General features: G+C 36.8%; 1 protein-coding gene across 7 annotated transcripts in view; it reads right to left on the bottom strand.

Annotated features, from left to right (window-relative positions):
• robo2 (roundabout, axon guidance receptor, homolog 2) overlaps window positions 1–18,388 on the bottom strand; it is a 452,373-nt gene that overhangs the window by 18,400 nt on the left and 415,585 nt on the right. For all 7 annotated transcript variants that reach the window (XM_079886421.1, XM_079886425.1, XM_079886426.1 and 4 more), the window contains 3 exons: window positions 13,451–13,493; window positions 2,618–2,745; window positions 818–1,093 (listed from right to left, as the gene is read on the bottom strand). In XM_079886421.1, the coding sequence (XP_079742547.1) occupies window positions 818–1,093; window positions 2,618–2,745; window positions 13,451–13,493 (447 nt within the window). The remainder of the gene's footprint in view (window positions 1–817; window positions 1,094–2,617; window positions 2,746–13,450; window positions 13,494–18,388) is intronic.

The following is an 18,388-nucleotide window of genomic DNA, read 5'->3' as shown; positions in this document are numbered from 1 at the left end:
TAATAGCAATTAATCGCATCTAATATAAAAGTTTGTGTATAATATAATATAATAATAATAAAGTGAGGCATCTTTAGCATCAGTTAAGATGCTGCCTACATAGGCAGCATGGCAGCTCATTTGATTTTGGAACAGAGCCTAATTGCTTTAAAATCTCTCAATTTGTCTAGTTTCTTGGGAAACTGTCTCATTCCGATGTTAACAACATACATTAGTGCTAATTTCCCTGGAATTAATTCTATTTGTTGGCAAGTTAACCAGTTCATGGAATCATTTATACGTGTGATTTACAGTCATTTTTTAGTCTGACGTTATTTTTTCAAGGCCAAATGAAAACGCAAATGGTTTTTAATTGCGTTAAGGAGAGGCTACAATTTATCATTCGGTTCAACTGCAGAGAATGAGTTCATTAATATGGATAGTAGTACTTTTTTTTATAAAAAAAAAAAAAAATGCAGAGTGCATTTGTCTAAAAGCTTTTCAAAATAGAATAAATCTTGGATAATGATGTTACATTCTTTTAGCCCAAAGACAATTTAAATAATAAATGCCGTCCGGTTGGTTCGGAAACACATTCAAGGGTCATGGATTTTGTTATGGGCCAATGATACGCATTCTTATTGTTCCTGAATGTCAAAAAAATGCAACAATAATGCAATGTTGGTCAAATTAACACTGATACAAACCTCAGGCAATATCCAGAAATAGAGCAATTGGCTTTGTTTCAAAAGATTTTGGACGTAAAAAACAAGCTCACATGAAGTATCACACAGACACACACACACACACACCCCCCTGGCCCTTCAGCCCGACTCACTGTTGTTGCAGGAGTTCTTGTCTGGCAGTGAGTAGCCCAGGCTGGCCATTTCTTGCTTGGCCTGTAGGGAGGTCTTCCACTGGGCTTCGGGCAGATCGACGGCCAGCTCATGAATGCTGTTGGAATGGAGGATCTGGGTTGTGGCGTATGGCGTGGCCTGGGAGGCGGGGCTTGGGCTGCCGAATCCACCTTTGGTGGTGAAGTCAATGCTGCTGTAAATGGCTCCGTCTGAAAGCATGGTGCCCGTCTTATCAGCCTGGGAACTGGGCATCCCGTCTGAGAGGCACGGCGAGATGGAGGGAAGGAGAGATCAACAAGACTGTGAGGCTAATGTCTTAGAGAAGTGCAGAAGTGATGTCTCTTTTGGAAGAAATCAAAATATGTCAATGCGTTTCTACAAACTCATTCCCACGAAAATATCACGTTTATTTGATTTAAAATATTATATCATTTATTTCAGAAAATGATTTCAGATTCTAGGTCAATTTTTACATTTTTAATAATACCCCAAAAAGTGTCACACACATTCACACATATACATAATACTCAAATAATTATGGAATTATTACATTTTGGTATTTGAGTCAGTGTAAATAATAATAATAATAATAATAATAATAGTACAATTAATTATTAATAATAATAAATTGATATGATTGTAATAAATGCATGATAAGAAGAAGAATCATTGCAAATGATTAATATACTCAAATAATAATATTATTTTTATACTGAATACTCAAATAATTATGGAATTATGAAATGTTGTTATCCAAGTCAGTGTACAATTATTATTAGTATAGTACAATATGTATTATTATTAACCATATTTTAAGCTAATGTAATAATGTAATTTATATGATAATATTAAACAATGATATTTCCAGATGAGTAAATGATATATATATATATATATATATATATATATATATATATATATATATATATATATATATATATATATATAAATAATTAACTTACATTATATAAAATAAAATATGTATATAATACCACTACTAATAACACTAATAACTAATATATCATTATCACTATAACTAATAATACACTGACTCAGACAAAATATAACATAAAATAACAAAATATAACAAATATATACAAAAAATAACAAAATATATACAATATATTTACTAAACAAACATATAATATACAATAAACTCATAAGTTGTGAATATGCTATGCTTTTTTGTTTACTGTTTGGTGTGAACCGGCCTTTAATTCATTTTCAGTTCTCTCCCTTTGACTCACTACTGCTACTACTATCTTTTAGCATTTTTTCTTTGCCACTTCTGGATGAAATAATGGCGTAACTCTACATGTGTGTGTACTGAAGGGAAAATGATATACAGCAGCTGCATCTGCACCACTCGAGCTGTGGCTGTCCTTCACGACTCACTGCACGACCACCATCTTTTCCTCACACCCCCCCCCCCCCCCCCCGCCTCTCTCCTCTCCTCTTCCTCTGTGTGACAGCGGGTCAGAACGACAGACATTAGTTTCAGCGTGACAGCAGATGCGGGTGGCCATATAGGTCTGTCTCCAGCACACGATGAATAAATGTGTGTGTCCAAACACGGCCCATGCAATATGCATATAGGTGTACATCAGGACAACACCGGGACAACCTGAATTAATCATTGTCCGGAAATATGACATTTTCTTTCAGTTGATGGAGAGGGCTTGCTTTTAACGTTGTAAACTTTCGACTAACCACATTTCTAATCAATTTAATACGTCCTAAATTTCAAGCCAATGCAGCAATGGGTCTAGAGTAGATTTTACCTCCACGGCCGAAGTTGTTGAGGTCATTGGGTCCTCCAGAACCGTTGTTAACCGGCAGACTGGTGGTCGGCCAGGAGTCGGCGAGCCACGGGTACCCCGAATCACTGGCATTCAGCAGACCAGGACGACTGCGGGAAGACAAACCATGCGTGTGAGACTTCATTCTCCATATCGAGTTTCCACACTATTTGAGCAATGAATTTCCATAACTTTGCAACTCATTTGTGATTATTGGATATGGGTTTTTTTTAAATATTGATTCAGACTGACACAGACAGAATAATTTAATAATAGTGGTTTTGACTGAAAAGAAGAATTTCACTTATGAGTGTATGAAAGTTTTATTCATAAGCTACACAACAGCACATGGAATATGTATATAATGCGAGTAATCCGATTACTTTTTTCAAGTAACTAGTAAAGTAACGCATTACTTTTATATTTACAATATAATACCCGAGTTACTTTTTTAAAATATGTATCGACTGACAGCTCTCCTGTCCTCATTTTATATGAACATGCATTTACTCATCTCACTTGCACAAAAACAGATTCAGTATTTGTGTTAAATAACACAAATATACTTTATGCATTTAATCTCACTTTATTAACCAATGTCTTTGCTGCTGACCTTTGATTACCCAATTCAACCATACTAATAAGCAACAATTCCTTTAGTTAAACATCACATTTGCGTTTAATTTTATTTAATTTTATTCAGCTGAAAGGTTTGTTTGAGCTGCACCCTCTACTGGACAGGCATGAATTTGCATTTCCTTCAGCCTGAAGGGCCCTACACACCGGGACGAATATCGGCGCGCGTTATTCGCCAGCGTTTTTCAACGCGTTTTTTGTGTTCACACCCAAACGATTTTCGCTGACGATGAGCCGAGTGAACATGCAAATTCATTCCCTGACATTAGATGGCGCTTAATGTAAAACAGAAACCACTCCATAACAGTTCTCTTTTATCAAGTTTTTTGTAGTCGCTGTCACGTTTGTCATATAGTTCTTTCTGTTCTGACACCAACGAGACCAGCAGCTCTACATTCATCTTGCCTTGCATCTTCCTCGTTTTATTTCTTCCCGGCAGTGTAGACGCTACTTGGTGTATATCTTCTTCGCCGTTACGTATGTGTGCACGGCAAGACCGTTTTGTGTTTGAGCGCCCCCAAGTTGTGTTTTACTGTAACTTCAGAAGCTCCAGACACGTGAACAAAAGCGCCAATCTCATTGGTCGGATAGTTTTTGACGCGGCGCGTCAAACCAAAAAAACGAACCCGAGGCGTTTTTTAAAAAAATGACGCTTTTACGCGTGCCGTTTTTCGCGCCAGTGTGCACACTCACATTATCATAGTCACGAGGCGTTAAACGTCAGCGAATATCGCGCGCGAAATTCGTCCCGGTGTGAACAGGCCTTGAGGCTTATTCATTAACTTTTGGTGTGAAAGGGATTTTACATTTGCTAAAAATATAACTTTTTTTGTTTTTTTGTTATTACAACACAAACAAGCAAACACAGATGAGAAAAGTAATGCAAAAAAGTAACAACGCATTACTTTCCATAAAAAGTAGCTATGTAACCCAATTAGTCACGTTTTTAGGGAGTAGTGCAATATTGTAACGCATTACTTTTAAAAGAAATTTTCCCAAACACTGGTCAACAGATACTGAGGAGAAATAATGAATTAAACGCATGACAAATCAAAATGAAGACACAACACAAACAAATGGTGTGTATGTCATTCATTCCCATGGCATCTCTTTTCAACAGAAAATGCTAATTTTACCACCACATTTTTCAAATGTTTTCAATCTATTCTTATTTGAAAGACTAGTATCATAGTGGGGTCAACTCAATATTTAGTTTTTCATTGAAACCTGGAAATACACAAAGCTTTAGAAGACATTTTGATTGTAGATGCATAAGAAACACCCTTAAACCGAACACCCTTCAGTGCGTGCCGACAGACACACACCCTCATTTAACAGATCACCCCTCACTATAATACACCATCTTTAGCTCACCAAACTCCTGTGTTTTACAACACACTCCTCCACATCTGACAATCGGCTCACATAGGTGGTTTCATTTAACAGGTGTTGTGCGCCTTCCCAAGGGTGTGTGTGGTGTAAAGGCATCATTAAGACTTTAAGCTGTCATGAGTGAGTGCTGTGGGCCATTATGACCACTTTACTGTGCAATCACCTCTCAGATGCTTGTTGCCATGGGCAACAGATGCTGAGGAGAGCTTGTGTTTCAGCCTCTCGGTGATGTTTTTAACCCCCATCCTTTCGTTTGTGCTGCTAAAGCCACAGTAAAAATGGCTTTTTTTTTCCTCTTCAGAATGAGCATAGATGGAAATAAAGAACCATTGGTTGCGCCAAGGCTGGGAATGTCACAATAGAGGAATGGAGAATGAGTGGAGAGGTGGATGAATGAAGCGCTCAAGGACTTCCTCATTTTTTCGGCCCGCATCTATGTATTTTCGCCTTTCATCACTGTTAGAGGAGCAATTTGTGGTCATGGTCACAGAGATAGAGCAATGCTGGTGCGAATGAGAGATTTTAAAAGACATGAGAACAAACCAAAAGACATTTTTAAAAAACTAGTCAGTCCAATCAGCGGCCATCTTGGTAACGCCCAACAGCTATTTTTTTTTTTAGCATTTACCCACATGCATGTTGTTCCAGAAATATTATAATAATTTGTATTTTTATTTAATAAACAAATAAATAATCATGAATATTATATTGTTGTTCAAAATTGCATTAATTGCAAAATTGCATTATTCCATAAATTTATTATTGTACCAGTAAATAAATAAATAATATTAGTAGTATACAGTATTTAAAAAGGGTTTCTAAATTTAAATTTAATTTTAATTCTGTCATTACCTACCCAAAAGTATTTTTGTTCCAATAAATAACTAAAGAAAGAAAGAAAGAAAGAAAAAAAGAAAATTACTGTAATTTACCCACATGTTGTTCCAAAAATGTAATAATAATAATAATAATACTTATTATTATTATTATTATTAGTAGTAGTAGTAGTAGTAGCAGTACAAATAAATAAATAAATAACTATTGTATTATTGTGCCATTAAATAAATAAATAAATAAATATTATTAGTAGTATAAAGTATTTAAAAAGTGTTTCCAAATTTAATATGAATTATGATTTTATCATTTACCTACCCAAATGTATTTTTGTTCCAATAAAGAAAGAAAGAAAGAAAGAAAATTACTGTCATTTACAGACATGCATGTTGTTCCAAAAATGTAATAATAATAATAATGATAATAATAATTACTATTAATAGTAGTAACTAACTAACTAACTAACATTATATTGTTGTTACAAATTACATTCTTGTGTTGTATAATTGTGCCAATGTCAAACAAACAAACAAATAAATAAATAAATAATAATAATAATAATAATTATTATTATTATTAATATCCAAACAAAGTCCATGATTCCTTCTCATGGCAAAAAAAAAAGAAAACAAGTGGCGAGTGGTCCAGCTTATACACTTCACATACTCAATAGTATTCTTGATACAGCTCTGTTTCTGTTCAACCGTAGTTGTAGCATGTAACCCAAAACTGAACTTTATAAAAGTTGAGTGACTCACTGTAGATGTGCATCAAGACACACCAGTCGTCTTTTCTTTCTCTATTTCAGCGTGACTCTCTCTCTCCGGTCTCGTCTCCTCAGTGGATGTACATTTGCCCCGAGGTGGCTTGTCTCCCCCCAGGTCCGGGGAACAGTGTGTGCTTTTTGAAGCCGGGGGCAATATACCGGTAATGGCAGTGTAGCAGCCTGTCGCTCTCTAAGCCACAGGTTTTAATAAGAGCCAGCGGAGCCCGAATGGAGGGTCTCGGGCTGAGGAGGAGGGGGTCCTGACAGACTAAGCGCCCCCTGATGTGGCAGCTGAATGCCAAAACAGGCCCTCAGGGGGAACGAGTCATTCAAACTGATGCTTCCTCTTCAGACACGTTGACTTCTTATAGGGTAATACGTTGAAGACTTCTCAAACCTTCCCCCTCCGCTTTATTTTTTTTTCTATCTGAAAAACAATCCTGTGCCCTCCTCACCTCCTCCGAAATGCTCTTTCCTACCCGCTTACAATCAGGTCCTCTCTATCTTTGCTGTTTTTGTTTTGCTCGGCCCTCAGGTGATCTTTAAGTATTACTTCGAAATCTAGATCGAAATCTAAAGTGTTTTAACAATTTACTTTTTTATAAAATAAATGTGCATGTTATTTGAAAGGAAAAATGGTTTTCTTTCATGTTTCATCAAAATATCATATTAAGGAAGCCTTTTTCTGCTCCACAGTAAAAAAAAATAAATAGTTATGACTTTATTTATCATAATTGTGACTATGTACAACTGCATTTATTAATTGTTTTATTTCAAACGTCACAGTGTGACTACACCGTAAAAAGAGTTGATGTCTTAAATTTTTAAGTGCAGTCAACTTGGATGTTTAAGTCATTACTACTTAAATTACATTAGACTAACTTAAAATGAAAATTGCTTAACTTATTTGGATGAGTTAAAGCATATAAAAACATACATTGTTATAACTTATTGATAATTTTTTTAGTGTATATCTCACAATGTGACTATTTTCTCTTATTATTATTCACACACATTTTTTTTTATCTCACAATTAACTTATTTTCCCCCTCCAAGGCAGTAATGGGATACCATAATAACGTTTTCTATATCTGAAACAACCTTTCTTCTGACTTTCCATTCCATACTTCATCTGACATTTTGTGTGGGTGGAGACCAATAATATTAACCAATAATATCATAGTAATTTATTTAATATTCCATAATTTATTATTATTATTACTTATTAAGTTAAAGCCCCACCTGTGGTGAACATTCAACTTTTAATGTAGTTTATATGTCTATGTGGTATTTTTAATATGCTTAAGGCCACATTTACACATAGCCAGGTATTTAGAGAAACTAATATATCCCCCCCTCCGTTTTCAAAAATAACATCGTGCACACAACATCGTTTTCAAAAAAGTTGTCGTTTACATCAACCCGCATAAATACGCTGTCGAGCAACATCATAACTATGCCAAACCTATGGGCGGCAGTGTAGGGAGAAGGATAAAGCCATGCAAGCCAATCAGAATCCTCAAAATCGACAACAACGAGCGACTTGTTCCTTTCAAAAGAACAGACATGGCGCGAGGTTCGTTTGTGTGGACAGACAGCGAAGCAAATGCAAACAGGCCAAAAGCGTTTGCACAAAAGTAAAAATAAATACCACCTTAACAGCATCCATGATCAAATAGTAGCCAAACAAACTCTAAACATAGGGCGCTCACATGACGTAAGCATTTTCTGGCGCATAATGTGACGTTTGAGAACCTAAAACCCTGTTTCTCCCAGTTGACACGGCAACACATAATCAGCGTTTTCAGAAATCTCCACTTTGGCCGGAGTTTTTAGAACTAATCGTTTTCTGGGATAAAAACGGCGTTTTCGTGTAAATGACAGGCCAAACCGCAGGGAAATATCTGCGTTTTCCCATCGTGTAAACGGGGCCTAAGACAAACCATGTGCAAATTCATAAGTCAACACCATTGCTGAGTATTTTCTCTTTCAAACTGCTGTGAACCAAAGACACGGTTTGAAATCGCTGGTGTTTCTGACGTCACGAGCTACCTTGTAACCAATGACGTCAACGAGTGATCGTCAACGAGTGGATCTCTGAGCTGGTGTGAGTGAGTGGAGGCGGGGCTCATTTGCATATTCATAGAACCGTGCATTTTAAGCCATGAAGAAATTTGTTTTCAAGGACATTTTTTTTTAAATATGTCATTTTGGTGATCAAAGATGACTTTAAAACTGCGTCAGAGTGTATAAAAATTAACATTAACGAAGACTTAAATTATTCAAGATTATTGTAAAGTTTAAGGTCCGTTCAGACCAAAAATCGTTCTAAATATAAAAGAATAGCAGAGTTCACACCACAACTATAATGATAGCACACCGTCAACGCGACAGAGAAATGATATCGTTGATATCCAGCTGATGAACAATAAAAACATTGACAGCCAATCAGAATCCATCCTGCTGTAACGAGCTCGAGTATTTAAAGCGGCAGACGACAAAACCTCAGAGCGTGCTTATATTAAACAGAGCGTTATCGTTAGTAAGTGTGGATGCTAATACAGTTATCGTTATAGTTATCTGTGTAAGCTAAATGTGTAGTGAATGCAGTTTCCTTCAAACTGAAGAGTTGGTAAATTGAGCGAGCCACAAAAATGGACGTTTCATGAGTCTGACTTTGATTTCTCTCGTAAACAAGCACACGCACATGCATACTCTCCCGGGGATCATTTGTAAGTGTGGGTGATGATGATGTTGACTGTGGTAACGGCGGCTCTGTCCTTGCATTCATCTTTTCCCGTGCGAGATGATTAGATTGAGAAATATCGTTTTAGCGGGCATATTTCTGCCCCGCAAATCACCGGGAGCGGGGCCAGGGCCCTCATCCCAGCCCTGAATCCCTCTCTTCCGACAGCAAGAGCGCACTGTGGCCTTGAGACCAAAGAGATTTGATTTGGCTCCATTTTTCCCTGCCACTCTCCTAGACACGCGCGCAACTGTGAAATACAACCTCGCAGCGCGTCTGTGAGGATCGCCGTAAACAAGCCGAATGAGCAATATTAATCCCAATCCTACTTCATAAATCAGACGGGCTTTACAGGCCCACACGCCCTCCAATACAGCAGCAGAAAGAGAGAGAGAGACTGAACTAAAAGCCTGCGCATTAAATTATGCTTAAGGCATGCTGGAACATGCATTTGCTTTTCAGATTGACATTAGCTGGAGGATGCTGTCGCTTGCTTTGAGCACAGTGAAAATATAATATACACACAAACATGCACATATAGATCTGAAAGAAATGATGGGAAGGAGCTTTTAAAAAAGAAAGAACACAACTAAGGAAGAAAAGCTTGATCTGTTGATAAAACTGGGTGATCAGTACATACTTAATAGTACAAAATCGCATACAAAAGTGCTTATAAACACAAACGCTTTAGTTCAATTTAAGTGCAGTTTATCTAAATGTTTAAATTATATTATAAAATTATGTATTATATTAACTTATTTAAATAATTCAATGAATATTTTCATTTACTCTAACAATAAGCTATTTAAATATAAATAGTATGATATAATGTACATGTATATATTATAAGTTATTAATTATGTTCAAATATACATTACATTACTACTTTTTGATTACTTTTAGATTACTTTGGACCAAACTCGTTTATCACATAGATTTCAATAGGATAACTGATACAAAGAGAAAGAAAATATATTCCATTCTTTGTTATGAACAACATGATGTGCATTAAATATTACATTATGTCAGGGTTTTCCAGCCTGTGGTTTGTGAAGGATTGTGAGTTTAATGAAAAGCTAATAATTAACAAAAAAAAAAATCAATTAAAAATCAATTTTAAAATAATAATAAAAAAATATAATAAAAATGTGTTTAAAAGACAAAAGCCTTCCAAATCCATAGCAATACATGGTTAAATGTCTCGGTGAGTGATAATTCAAATAAAAATGAATGTGTTCATCAGTATTGATTAGATAATCACTAGATGTTGCAATGTTAAGAAAACAAGTGAAGTTCACCAAACCAGAAGACTTTCTGTATGTTTTTAAGCAATATGCTTTTTAGAAAGGAAAATTAAGAGTAAAAAAATCGATCAATTCTGAACGATGTACTGCCATTGTGTGAATAATATGAAATCAATAGAAAGTAACTGTAGTCTGATTACAAGTATTTTAAAACGTAATATAATCAAGTTACAAATACTTAATTTTTGGAATATTACATAATCCAGATTACATGTAATCAGTTATTTTCCAGCACTGTGTGTGTGTCTATATACAGTATAGTGGGAGCACCAAAAAAAAAAAAAAGAAAGAAAAGGAAGAAATTTGCTAAAAAAGAAATAAACAGGAAAAAGGGAAGAAAAATACACTGTGTAGGAAAAAGAAAGCATAAAAAACTGTCATTATCAGTTTCCATCAGTTCAAGGCCTGACCAATATGCCGCCTATTCATCTTCCATGAATCATTTATTCTGTGATCGATTAAGCGTAATTGTTCAGTACAAGCAATTTGGCAGCAGCCAATGAGGAGCTGCAGAAACAGACGCGGATTCATTTGCCATCGTCTAATTAATGCAATAAACAAAGACTGTAACAAATGAACACATTCTCATGTTCGCCCGTCATCTCTCCAGGAACTTTAGTCACGGGGACTCATCCCGATCTGGCAGATCAAGTGTTCTGATGCATGTAGAGCACCTTCACAGCATAAACCCACTTTCGGTAACACTTACTATGAAGCCAGTATATATAATGCATTATATTATGGTCCTGGATGCTGGTTGGTCAATCCATACTATAAAATATACAATACAGTAACAGCTAAGATGCGAAACACGTTAAAGACATCCATACAAAACAGCTTCGAATTAGTATGAATATGTATGATAACTTATATATAACAGGTTAAAATGAGAATAAGGCATTGCCAATGGCTTTATAATGTATTATATACACAGACCTCATAGTGTTACCAAGAATGACTGTCTTAATTGAGATCTACAGAGGTAAGTGCTTATCTCAGATCTCTAGGGTGCTGTATGGCTAAAGACAAGGTATCACTATTAAAAAAAATACAATTGGACGTCCTTTTTGATTAGATACGAGACTCAAGGGATCTGGAATGGAATCTTCAAATCAATCAGCAGAACTTCCTGCAGGGGAATCATGTGACACTTGCTTGGGCTTTAATTTCAGCTCCTAAAACACCTTCGATCTACAGATACCGCAGGAGAGACAACGTGCGGGTGTGTGGAATTAATACAAAAGAAGATCCACAAGCTCAGATTCTGAGTGAATTTGGCCTGTCGAGTTTGATAAAAGACACCCGGACGCAAAAAAAAAAAAAAAGCCAGACATTCCACTCCTGTCCGACTGGTAACCGGTGTCATTCAAACGAACCCTTACTCTACTTTACGCCCCTTAAAAAAACCGAAGCCTGCCGGAAGATTCCGGAAGGGTTAGTCTAGCCTCTCCCTGGGGTAATTATTTTTACATTATTACACATGCTCATATTCCAGCCGCCCAGCTGAGGTGACAGGCAAATTTATCACTGCGGGGGTCCGTACAGGCAGCTGGGGGGGGGGGGGGGGCTGACAAATGATAAAATAAAACCCCTCTCTGCTTAAATTGTTCCTGCTAATTCTTTTTGGGGGGTGAGATTTATGAGCGGCTAGCCGCCCGTGAAGGGAGGTGTGCGGAGATTTGTGTGTGTACGTACAGTAAGTGTGTGTGTGGTGTGTGTTTGACAGAATGTAGGGTACACAAACAGGCAGTGCTCATATTTTCATCCATCAGTCACATGATGATATCAGAGCGAGCTTTATGTATAAGCTGTGGGTGCATGTGGGTGTTTAGACAGTGATCACAATCTAGTGTTCAGTTGAATGTTTAGTTAAATTATATTAAATTATTGTATTAGACATTGTAAAAATACTTATATTTTAATTTAATATCAACAATAAGAAATAAGCTTGAATAGCTTATTGTTGATATAATTATTTTAAATAAGTTAACAGTGCCTAATATAATTATTATGTTTATTTATAATTTAACATATAAACAAAATGTAATAATAAATACATATACAATTAATTAGTTTATTGTACAATTAAATAATTGTATAGTTAATTAATCATTTATTTCAACTTTTATTTGAAGTATTTTTTAAGTTTCAAAAATGTAAAGATTTAGTTTTTTTGGTTAATGGTTTATTAACCTAACCCTAACCCTTAATATATAAACAAAATATAATAATTATAATAAATAAATGTACAATTTATTTATTTATTGTACGATTATATACTTGTATAGTCAAATAATCATTTATTTTTTATTTAAGTCTTTTATAAGTCTCAAAAATGTAATATATATTACAGGTGTATTATGAATTTTTATGTAATAAATGATAATATGTTTTATACAAATCAATTGTTAATCTAAATGTTTATAATACATTACACTATTCTACTTTACATTAATTTATGTATATTTACATGTCCATATAAATATATAAAATAATGCATTGCATTCAAATATTTAATAAACGCACAATATTATTAGAATTTACAATATATCATTTTAATATAAACTATTAATTATTATATAAAACAAATATGGTAAAATACATAATATTGTCTTCATTACTGATGAATGGACCCCCTGTTGAAGACCCTCATAGTGGCGAGTATTAAGAATACATCTGGTTAAATTGTTTATTTAAATTTGAAAGAACTGCATTAACGGTTATGCAAAGAATTGTTCCGCATTGATGGATTCTGCTGTGACTTTTAGAAGGTTAATCAAGCCCTTGACCCATGAGAAACGGTTGTGTGCCACAAGAGCTCTCACGGAAACCTACGGAAACAACCTTCCGGTGGTCTCCTCAGCAGCGTCTCTCAAGATGAATTTCTAACAGTGCAGGGATAGTGCGAACCCTTAGAAACTGAGTACGGGTTGGAAGACGACTGCCTTGTAGAGGATAATGGTTTTGATGACCTTCCAGGGGATGATGGACAGAATATGAATGAGGTTTGGAATTGAGGGGCTGGTCTTTGAAGGTTAAAGGCAGGTAGATTGGCACAAAGATAATAACCAGCGCTGTTTTGTGGCATGCCGAGGAAAAACAAGGGGAAACGAGAGAGCGAATGACAGGAATCTTACCTCCCGTTGCTCATCAAGCCTCCATCAACACGCTGGAACGTCACTGGGGTCAGAAAGAGGGTAGAAAACAGAGAGAGAGAGAGCGAGAGAGAGAGAGACTGAGTCATCATAACATCATAACCAACTCATAGCAAAAATTCAATCTCTTATGCATCATTCTCGTTCTAATTAATGATTTTTAAACATGATCCCACACTGACAAGCTAAACAGCGGGAACTGATTAAGAAATAAAAAGTCTGTGTACGCATTTGTGTGTATATATGTCTTCGTAATCTTACACAAGTGACTGCATCGCTCAGAGTACACATTAGATGAACATGCACAATGCATTTTTGACATTGAAGCATCTCTGACACTTTATCTCCATAATTTCCCCTAAGTTTTGTCTTCATATTCTTGCCAAAAGAAAGCAACTGAAACAAAACAGTGTGCAAAAAGAAAGACAGAATGGATGGATGATTGATGAAAGGGAGACTAAATCAGGTGTACTTATTTAGTAAGTGCACAATCGCAATAGCCCATGACTCACTCCTTGCAGGGATCAAACCGGGAACTATTCGCTTCCAGAACACATTTTGAAGAATGTTTTTGTCCATTCAATGAATGTCAATAGGGTGTAAAACAATTTTGAATCCCACTGTATGACACAGAAGCATTTTTGAATATAATCTTTTAGAATGACAAGAGGGTGAGTAAATCAATGCACCTTTTAATTTTCCATCTTAGCATGCACACTTATTTAAACAAATATCACATGAACTAATCCAGAGTGACTCCTGGTGTGTTTAGACACCCTGCAGAGAAACTGAGGCCACAGTCACAACAGCAGCCCCGGACAGCAACATGGTGTCGGCCCAGATCCGGCCCACATCTGGGCCGTGTGGAATCCACGTGTACCAGATGTGGGCCGGATCTGGGCCGACATTATGTTGCTGTCTGGGCCAATCTTGTATTTGACTCCTTCAAAGTTACGCAGAGGTGGACGAAGTACACAACTTCCTTACTTGAGTGAAAGTATAGATACTACTGGTCAAATATTACTCTGTTACAAGTAAAAGTTGTAAAGACCTAAAAGTACAGAAGTACTCGTTTTTAAAAATACTTAAGTATCAAAAGTAAAAAGTAAATGTCAATGCATTGTTTTATTATTGTTGCATTGTTGTATGTAATACTTAAAGTACCGTATGCCTCTGAATCTACGCCTGCCTACCCTCATATCAATATCAAATTTATTTCTAGAACACAGTTCCAGTAGTGGGATTGAATGTGAGATTGAATGTGAGATTGAATGAGTGCACTCAATAACGTCCACAATGGTTTCGGACACCCAAATGGCTGTTCCCTCAAATATTGCCCTATTTAAAGTTTTTTGGCTTTTAGTATGAATATGTTAGCCTTACTGTTATCTATAAGCTAGTGTGCTCCAAAAAAGTGACAAAATTCGCATTTAGAAGACCAAACCCAACGTTTAAAATGAAAATCAGGTTTATGTCAGAATCCAATGTCAGATTGACGTTGATCTCCAACGTTGGACAGACATTGTATTGTGGTTGAAAATGAAAATCGGGTTGACGTCAGAAACCAACATCAGTCGGGTTCTGACGTCAACCCGACTTTTATTTTCAACCAATATCCAATGTCACTCTGACGTCGGGTTCTGACGTCAACCCGACTTTCATTTCCAACCAAAATGCAACCCCTGCAACCAAATTCATCCACTGACTGATGTTACTTTCTACTCAAGGACCTTCACAGAATTGTAGTGGAGTAAAAGTACGATATTTGTCTTTCAAATGTAGTGAAGTTAAAGTAAAAAGTTTCCAGAAAAAATAATACTCAAGTAAAGTACAGATACTCAAAAAGTGTACTTAAGTACAGTACTCAAGTAAATGTACTTTGTTACTGTCCACCTCTGAAGTTACGTTCACACACAGTTCAGTTATTTATGGAAGTGGCAACCGCATTCTGTAACCGAACTCACACCCGTACATTTTCAAGATTCACAACCGCATTCTCGGAAGACCCGCGCTGTCTGAACGGAACCGGACAACTAGTTGTCTTTCTCGTCATTGCATAGAGTTGCTCTGCGATCCACAAACACACGTCTCCCGTGTGTTTTCGGGATTGCATGTGTGGTTCTAGATCCGGTGTTTGCTCTCCACTGGAGTTGCTCCTGTCAGTCTTGTGTTTCAGTTCTTTGTGTTCTCAAATGCTCTCCACCCAGATATAAAAGCTGCGGTCGGTTAATGAAGATTTGACAGACAAACTCGCAGCTCAATTGGAATCTTGTCGCGTCAAAAGTGATTTTTCAGACTTTTCAGTTTTATGGACACTGTCTCCATGGTTACTAGTAAGAGAATAATAGCTTGTCTCTGGTCGCACGTTCATGCAGACAGTCCTCGAGACTCTCCTGTAAGTTGCTGTATGAATAAGACATTTCGAGACTCACACCTGTAAGTAAATGCGGTTGTCAATCCCAAAAACTGGCAGTGTGAACGCAGCCAATCTGAATTAAATCAGTGACATTTTCTCTCCACTCTCACTCTCTTCTGACAAACATTAAACCTGATGAACACCAACCAAGGTCCGTCTCTCCTCTGAGCCTGTTGTTTGTTGGGTTTATTTGCATTCATGGCTAATTCCAGAATTTGGCATTTCAGAAAATTGAGAACAAACACTAAAGGTATTTTCTCTCCCCCGAGGGACTCGTTTTATGTGGCACTATGTGTGTGTGTGGGTCTGTTAAGTGCCTATCTACAATAGGACACATTGCTGGCGCTTTGATGTGGCCCGTAGACTGGCGCTGGTCTCGGCTTTAGGCTGAGCTCCAGATAAGCACTCTCTCCAATATGAAAACTGATTACTCCTCTTTAATAAGCATTTACTGCGGCACGACAAAATCGCCCGTATAAAAATTCCATCAAATCCTTCCTTCTCGCCTGAGCACAGCTTGATTTAGCCTCGCGGCGATGACAGGTTTAAAGGGGGAAAGTGTGTGTTCGTGTGAACAAGTGTATTCGGATTGTGCGTTTTTACCATCCTCAATGCCCTACGGCCTCAATTAAACATACAACCGCGCGCCATATCTTTTCAGAACAAAGATGCTTTGATGCAAACGTCCCGTCCTTTAAGAACCGACCGTCTTTCTTTGTTCTATAACCTTTGAAACGTTCACATGATTTGCAGTGCACCGTGATAATGAGACGAAGACGATTTGTCTGCAGGAAACAAGAATAAAACAAATTTTCCCACTGAGTGGAAGAAGCTGCCCTCGCTAGCATGGGCCGCTGCGTTCTGCGAGCGTCACACACATGGGGTCTGGCGTGTCGGTAATGCATCTGAACGCCACACTTATCTGCTCGGCACATAGGCGCTGGGAAACCAAGGAGGACGTGGTCCCCTAGGAGCCGGCAACCTTGAAGCTCACTGAAGCAGTGGTGAGGAGAGACCACTGGAGTGCATTAAAACGAAGACGAGGGATATCGAGGCCATAAGGCTTGGACACCTGACTGCTACGGTCTTATCTTCCTAGGGGGAAAGTGGAGTGCAGCGGTGTCCACTTTTGCAGGGAGACTGATTTCATCGGTAATGAAGTTTGGAGCGAAACCCTCCAACAAGATAAAAGCACACCTCAATCCCTGAGGGACGTGGAAGGAATCTGGACTAGCTGAGTGAATTTTTTTTTTCCCTTTTGCTTTTTTTTTTTTGTGTGTTATCAATTCACAGTGTGATTGTGGCCAACTGTGTGACTGTATCAGGTCATCACTGGTTAACCTCTGTAGGCCTCCTATATTTCACGTGGCTTGCAGACAAACCAACCATTGAATTGCAAACGTTTCTCTGCTATTGTGAACATAAAGTGGAAAATCAATGGCAGCGTGACCATATTTCAGAATGGGATGATCTTTGAAAGACAGACAATCATGAGATCATTGTCGATGTGGCTATGTTCAGAATGGCAGACCACTCTATTTTCTGACGTATATAGCACGAATACTATATTTGCCAAAAGGTACAAAGCACTGGGTTCATTATCCCACAATGCAATTCACCCAACCTGACTTTCCCGTTAACCACAAGTAACATCAAACTTTCTTGATAACTGACAACAAATGGTCAGACAATTTGTGCAAAAAAATTCACTTTAAACAATTATTTTTAATTTATTTTCAACTTTTCATTTTCTTTTGTCAAATCAACTTAGATAATTAATGTGGTTCAGATAACATAATATTTTGAGTTTCTATATCCTTCATTGTATTAACTCAAATTTTTTATTTCAATGAACGCCAGGTAACTTACTTTTTTAAAGTTAAACCAACAATACATTTTTACAGTGTGGCAATGTAGCATACTAATATTTGACTGTTATCATGAACTAAAACTGAAATAATAATAATAAAAATAATAAATGCTAAACATTTTAATAAAAACTATACTATACTATAACTCACAAACTCTTCGTAAAACAGCCAGTGTTCAGTGTATATTAAACAGTATTCAGTAAGCTGGGTTCAAAATCTCTATATTGGTTAAAACATGACATATAGAATCATATATCACTGGAGGGAAATGAGAAAACCTTCAGAAAACTTGTCGACAACCTCGAATGGCGAGAACAATTGAATCCCACATGTAAGTTTGTTCAAGCGGTTAATAACAAAGACAGGAATGAATCAAAGAACGGAGAACTCGGGAAGAGAACAAAAACAGTTCACAACACCTGCACAAACAAAAAGTCAGAAAGAAAGAATAGAACAATAAAAGGAGGATAAAGATGAGATGGAAAACCCACATGAGAAAATCAGCATAGGTGACCACTGAAAAAAAAAGAAAAAAAAAAAAAAAGTGCCTGAAGAAAAGGACAAAGAAACACAAATGGAGAACTGCAGGATCTTGCAGCCCACAGATCTTCCATCTGACTCTGTTAGCACAGC

This window comes from Squalius cephalus, assembly GCF_949319135.1.
Source record: "Squalius cephalus genome assembly, chromosome: 11".
Taxonomy (NCBI): domain Eukaryota; kingdom Metazoa; phylum Chordata; class Actinopteri; order Cypriniformes; family Leuciscidae; genus Squalius; species Squalius cephalus.
Note: the sequence above shows the minus strand (reverse complement) of the source record. Positions and strands in the feature narration are given on the sequence as shown.